The 7,210-nt window shown below is 42.7% G+C and overlaps 1 protein-coding gene across 1 annotated transcript; it reads right to left on the reverse strand.

Moving 5' to 3' along the window:
- Positions 1–3,835: 3,835 nt before the first annotated feature.
- Positions 3,836–6,680, reverse strand: LOC133867157 (probable leucine-rich repeat receptor-like protein kinase At1g68400). Its single transcript, XM_062303854.1, has 3 exons — positions 5,622–6,680; positions 4,813–5,202; positions 3,836–4,698 (listed from the first exon to the last, which is right to left on the reverse strand). Exons 1-3 carry the CDS (start codon positions 6,436–6,438, stop codon positions 4,100–4,102), a joined length of 1,806 nt encoding a protein of 601 aa, XP_062159838.1. The 5' UTR covers positions 6,439–6,680; the 3' UTR covers positions 3,836–4,099.
- Between the last annotated feature and the right edge of the window lie 530 nt (positions 6,681–7,210).

Raw genomic sequence — 7,210 nt, forward strand, 5'->3', positions numbered from 1 at the left:
AAAACTGCAGGGCCATCTTTTTACAACTGATTTCTATCTCCTTCCTTTGGGGGGGATGCAATGTAGTCTTGGGCGTAGACTAGTTGCGTACTTTGGGCCCTATCCTTTAGGACTTTCACTCGATGACCATGGAGTTTGGTCCAGCTTCCCATCGCATGACTTTGCAAAGTTTGACACCCTTAGGTTTCACCTTGGAGGACGGTGATCATTTTCTCATACCCTCTTCCTCCAGCAACAAGGGTTTTTTTTTTTCTGCAACTTGGGCCTCCGCAACCTTCCAGTGATGCAGCTACCTTCCTGGCTCCGGTTTCCACACCATTGCTCAAACCGCTCCAGGCTCTTTTGACAGACTTTGTTTCTGTTTTTGCGGATCCTAAAGGCCTGCCTCCTCCTCGGTCGCAGGCCCACCAGATTATTCTTCATGATTCTAAACCGGTGAATGTTCGACCTTATCGGTATCCTTATTTCCAGAAGACGGAGATCGAAAAAATGTTAAGGACCTGCTGGATTTCGGTGTTATTGGGTTGAGTCTCAACCCTTTTTTTTCATTCGTTCTTCTTGTCCGGAAGGTTGATGACAGCTGGTGCTTATGTGTGGATTACCGGGCTTTAAATCAAGCCACGGTTAAAGATAAATACTCCATTTCGGTTATTGACGAGCTCCTCAACGAGCTGTTTGGTGCTCAGATTTTCTCCAAGTTGGATTTACAATCTGGTTACCACCATATTTGTGTTCGTTCTGACGACGTGCCGAAGACAGCCTTTGGCACACATGAGAGCCATTACAAATTTCTCGTAATGCCCTTTAGCTTGATAAATGCCCCGTCTACCTTCCAGGGGCTAATGAACAACATCTTCAAGCCTTTCTTATGTCGTTTTGTGCTGGTTTTCTTTGACGACAGCTTGGTTTATAGCACCAATTTGTCCGACCATCTTTTACATTTGCACCAGGTTTTGGAAGTCCTTCACTCCAATCAGCTCTATGCCAAGTGTTCAAAGTGCTGCTTTGGAGTTTCGGAAATTGAGGGCCTCGGCCACCTTATCTCCAGCCAAGGGGTGCACACCGATCCTTCCAAATTAGAGTCTATGACTAACTGGCCGCTTCCCCGCACCATCAAATCATTAAGGGGGTTCTTGGGTCTTACCATTATTATCGGAAATTTATCTGGGGTTACGGCACACTTGTTGCTCCCTTAACAGCTCTTCTATGGAAGAACGCCTTCCATTGGACGGATGCTGCCACGAAGGTTTTCCTTCGCCTCAAGTCTGTTGTGGCTACACCTCCGGTGTTGCGTCTTCTTGACTTTTCTCAGGCTTTCACGATCGAATGCGACGCAAGTGGTACTGGTTTGGAGGCCGTCTTAATGCAGGAAGGGCGTCCAATTGCCTTCTTTAGCCGGGCTTTGAAAGGCCAGGCCCTATTGCGCTCAACTTATGAGAAGGAGCTCCTCTCCCTTGTCTCGGCAGTCCGAAAATGGCGGCGCTATTTCGTCCATTTAAGGTGAAGACTGACCAATAGTCTTTTAAGTATCTTTTGGAACAGCAGGCAGCCACGATTCCTCAACAACGTTGGATCTCCAAACTTATGGGGTTTGATTTCACGATCGAATACAAAAAGGGCAAAGAAAACCAAGTGGCTGACGCCTTATCTCGGCAATTTGAGGCTTCTTTTGACTCTGCCGTGCTGTCCTTGTCCCTGATTTCTTTTCCCACCCCGACTTGGGTGGATGAGCTCAAGGCCTCTTATGCACAAGACCCTGCCACTCAATCGATCCTTCTTTCCCTCCAACAAAACCAACCTGCTCCTAAGGGGTTTTCTCTCCAGCAAGGGTTACTACTGAAGACGGGCCGCATTTAGGTTGTGAGGCATTCTCCTTTTTAGCTCCGGCTTTTGGACTTCATCCATTCCAATCTAACAGCTGGTCATTCCGATTTCATAAGACGATTCACAGGGATAAGGCAGACTTCTATTGGAAAGGCATGCGTACAAATATTAAAAAATTTATTCTAGAATGCCCTGTTTGTCAGGTTAGCAAGCCTGAAACTCTCCACCTTCCGGGTTTGTTGCAACCTCTGCCGGTTCCTAGTCGGGTGTGGTCTGACATTTCGATGGATTTCATCAAAGGTTTACCCTTGTCTCATGGGTTCTCGGTCATTCTTGTTGTGGTGGATCGATTCACCAAATACGGGCATTTCATCGCCCTGTCTCATCCTTATACCACCTCTAAGGTAGCCCAAATTCTTTTAGCTAATGTGCTTAAGCTTCATGGTATGCCCAATAATATTGTTTCGGACAGGGATTCGGTGTTTACTTGTTCTTTTTGGCGGGAGCTTTTTCGTCTCCAAGGCATCGCTCTTGCCTTTAGCTCAGCCTATCATCCTCAGTCGAATGGACAAACTGAGGCTCTCAACAAGTGTGTTGAGACTTATTTGTGGTGTTTCTTGTCGGCCAAACCTCCGGAATGGCATTCTTGGCTTCCCTTGGCTGAATGGTGGTACAATACCAACCACCATTCTTCCACCGGTCTTACCCCCTTTGAGGCAGTGTACGGGTATTCACCTCCAGCCCTTCTCTCTTATGTTCCCAGGACGTCTGCTAATTTGGCAGTCGATGACCTACTCAAGGATCGTAATTCCACTATTAATCTTTTAAAGGAACATCTACACAAGGCACAACACCGCATGAAATTTCAGGCAGACAAGAAGTGTACTGAGCGGGTCTTTCAGGTGGGGGATTAGGTGTATCTCCTCCTCCAGCCCTACCGCCACAAGACTCTGGCTACCAGGAAAAACTTGAAGCTTTCTCCTCGATTCTTTGGCCCTTTTAAGGTGGTCCAGAAAATTGGATCCGTTGCTTATAAATTGGACTTACCCCCGGATGTTCGGCTTCACCCCGTGTTCCATGTGTCTTGCCTGAAACCCAAATTGGACCAGTCCGCTGTCCCACTTCCCACCCTTCCACCGGTGGATGCAAATGGTGAGCTCCAGCCCGAACCTGAGTCGATCATTGATCGTCGCACTGCGAAGAACCGCGGCTTCTCCATCACTGAGCTTTTGGTTCACTGGAAGGGCACCGCACCAGAGGATGACAATTGGGAGAAGGCTTGAAGGCTTCAGGCTCAGTTTCTGCCCCTTGTGGGCAAGGTGCTCTGAGAGGGAAGCCTTGTTATGGGTATAATTTGAAGATGCTTCGGTTTAGGTCTACTGCAGTGGGGAAGAAGGGTAGTTCGGGAATTAAGGCAGAGTTGTTAGCCTGAAGAATCTCTCCAACGTTGACGTGGCAGAGTGGGTTCTAGAAGCCTGCGTTTTGTAGATATGGGTGTCGTTATTCCCGCAATTCTGTTAATTTGTTGCTTTATGTGTATTGTTTTAAGGGAATGAAAAATGCTAGAAACTTGGGTCCTAGCTTAACGTGTCTTGGGGTAGTGTACAAGTTGTGCACTAATAGTACACCAATCATCCCCTATAGAAATATCCTAAGCGGTCAGAAGAAAAGCTAAGCTGGCCATTCTGTTGGATCTACTACCAGAATGTAAAGGCTATAAATAGTGGGGTCAGTAGGTAGGTGAGGCATTATCTGTCTCTCTCAAGAGTAAAAACCATGAAGGGAGAATTCTGTGCATTTGCTTCAATATAAGTAGTTGTTACAGTAATAAGCACAACATACTTTCTAGATGGTCAAAAGTCGAGTAATTAAAAAAACAGAAGCAAATAAGCTCTCTGTAATGCTTGGCATTCACAATTATAAGGCAAAGGAGTGCCTCAGCATGATCATACCTGTGGTTACCAAAACAAAGCAAACTACTGCTTGAAATAAATTGACCTTCTTGCATGAATAAACAGTAGTGGCTACATTCAAATAAATGTCACAAGCTCTTTCCAAGAATAGTTGGAGGCCTATCTAAGGCTTTCTGTATTGTTACCCCATGTCTACCTACTCAATGAACAGATTTTTGTAGAATAACTGAAGGGTGTAAGTAAGAACTCTTGAGTTTCTCGACATTCTTATGAGTTACGAGCATTCCTATAGTAATCTTCATGCTATGCAAAATATATATAGGGGAGTTTGAATATCACAAGCTTCAAGTCATTTCCCGTAGTCATTTTTCTTTGTTTCCTTGCTCGATTGCTTCTATCCTTCTCAACACTTCACTCATATTTGGACGCTTCTCTGGTACCATATCTGTACACTCGAGAGCAATCTCTGTGAGCTCCAACATGTCATCATGCCCTTCTGCTGCTGCCACTATCTCTCCATCAAATATGTCCGTTGACCAATCGGTGTTCACTACCGTTCGGACCCATTCCGAAAGATCATCAATTTTCCTCTCATCTTCCCATGAAATACTATCACCAGGCACCCTGCCGGTTATGATCTCTAGTAAAACTAGTCCAAAGCAATAGACATCAGTTTTGTGTGTCAGCTTCTTTCCTTGAGAAAACTCTGGTGACTTGCTGATGGCCAGCCTTTCGGAGGATTTCCTAGAAGGCAGGAGGGGTAAAATGCCAAAATCTGTTAGCTTAGGATGGTAACTTTGGCTGCTGTGATGTATAAGAATATTTGATGATTTAAGGTTGGCATGGGGAACCTTGTGAGAAGGAAATGACCGATGAAGGAAACAAAGACCCTTTGCTGTGCCTTTTATGATTGCCAGTCTTGTAGACCAGTTCAAAGGTATTCTTCCAACTCCTCTATTTTCTAGCAACCACATATTTTGGATGTTAATTAACACCTTGATTATATATGATTATGTTATAACTTTCATGAGATTATAATAATGAAAATCAGTGGAAATTAAAAACTCAAACTCACCATGTAAAAGGTCGAACAAGTTGCCATTTGGGACAAACTCGTATATAACCAACTTCTCCTCCCTTGAATAGTAGGAAGAGAGAATCTCCACAAGATTTTCATGCCTCAATTTTCCTAGCAACTGCATTTGCTGGACAAATTCCTTCTTGCTCAACTCATTCGTGATTTTGAGTCTCTTCACTGCAATCACAGGACCCGTTTCCATTGTTGCTTTATATGTAGCCCCTAGTTTCCCCTGCCCTAACAATTCCGCCGCTGCCCTTAGTAAATCATCCATGTCAAAGCTTGGTACTCCCTTGCAGAAGAATTGCAACTCTGCTGTCCTATCAGGATCCTCTGTTCTCTCTCCATGCGGCATTTCCTTTTCCCCCCACTCCATAGAACCATCACCTATTGGAAAAAGGATGAAAAGACAAAAAACTTTGAGTGGCATATGATATTGAGACAAGAGAGTTACAAGCACTCAAGAGACAAGAGTTACAAGATAATAAATTATATTTATTATTGTTAATGTAAAAGTAGTAGAAAAGACATATAACGTTCAGACTCTTTCTCTATAAATAGAGTCTTCTATACAATCAATTAATTAAATTAAGGAAAGATATAGCCAACAAAACGCTTTGACGTGTGGATGTAGGTCATATGTCGAATCACCTTAATTATGTCTCTCTTTCTTATTTTCAACTCTTCCCTAAATTATGTGTTCTTACATGGTATCAGAGATTTGTATTATTACATATGAAAGTTCAAAGTTTTGTTTCTGTTTCAGACTTTATTGGCAAGGTTAACATGTGTTTGATATATCATACCTGCTTGCTTCCTTGTTGTTTTTTCTTTTCCAAGCACCCTTTTGTAATAACAGAAGAAAAGCAGCATGACAAGTAAAAGAACCAGGACTGCTGCCGTCACAATCAAAGCAATACTCCATACTTTGAGACTGTTCTTCTTCTTGTCCAGCGTTGGAATGACAGAAGCAGGACATAATGTTTCCGAAGGACTTCCACAGAGATCCATGTTATGATCAAAGGAGCTTGTAGGGAATCTTTGCAGCACACCATTTTGAGGAATCGGGCCTCCAAGATGATTATAAGACACATTGAAAGCCGTCAGTGATGGTTGATCAAAAGGAGGAATCTGCCCATCTACATAATTCTCTTGCAGCTCGAGCTGTTTTAGTTCAGGCAACTTAATGTAATCCAAAGGAATTGACCCAGAGAAGCGGTTAAGTGACAGGAACACATACTCCAAGTGCATGAGCTTTGTGAGATTTGGAAGGAGGCCATTGATTGAATTATTCTTAAAGCTGAGTTTGGTCAAGAAAGTTATGTTTTGTAGGAATGTAGGCGGGAGGGAACCTGTGAGCTCAATTCCTTCAAGTAGAAGGTGGACTACATGCCAGTTGGAGCAAACGATGCCAAACCATTGGCTCTTACTGTTGAAACAAGGTGGTCCGGTCCAATTATGATGCAAATTTGCATTGGAAGTGACAGAATCCCTCAGTTGCAGCAAACCACCTCTTTCTTCCGGATAGTACTGCTCAGCCTGAATGAATATGGTGATGCTGGGCAACTGAATCAATGAAACTACGCAAACCATCTCTAGAATTATGTTTAGAGCCAAATTCATTTTGATAGATGGAGTAGATCAGAAGAACAAGGGAACTGGTTTTCTGGGATGAAGATTAATGTAGTGCATAAAGTCATACCATGTTTGACGATGCGTGCGAGGAAAAGCTTGCAAAGATACTCGATGCTTGTGTTGAAGACACAAGAAAACGAAGCAACAAAGAAGAAAAAAACATGAGAAATTTGGACAAAAGCAATGATCTTGCACAATGCGAATGCCAGCTCAAACCAAGCAGGAGGGTGCCAAAATAGATATTGTAATCAATTGGAATCAAACAGCCAGAATTCTCGGTTCCATATGTTGCCACTTTTTTTCACGGATGAACTAATAATCATATAGTTTAATTTTTATTACATTTCTTTAATGAGCATGTCTGCTCATGTGTGCTGACCAAAAGTCAAATCATAATTAACATGTTGATGGTGAGTGTAGTTGAAATGCTCGAGTTGTCTAAAATGGTCTAAACCATGTGTAATGATGCCATGGAGACCAATGATTGTGTCAATTAGAAAACAAAAATAACAAATAACAAAAACTAAAACTAAAACACACAAAAAAAAAAAGAAAAAAAAGAAAAAAACCAACAACAACAACAACAAAACAAAACAAAAAAAAAAAAAACTAAACCACAAAACCGCTAGTAATTGTTTAAGGCCACAAAGATAGGAATTGCAAATGGGTTTGGGACGCTTTGTGACAGAGAAGCCTTTCTAACCCAAATTTAACGTAGCAGAAAACTAAGGTAACTGATCAAATACCAACGTCTTTGATT

Source organism: Alnus glutinosa, chromosome 4 (assembly GCF_958979055.1).
Source record: "Alnus glutinosa chromosome 4, dhAlnGlut1.1, whole genome shotgun sequence".
Lineage (NCBI taxonomy): Eukaryota > Viridiplantae > Streptophyta > Magnoliopsida > Fagales > Betulaceae > Alnus > Alnus glutinosa.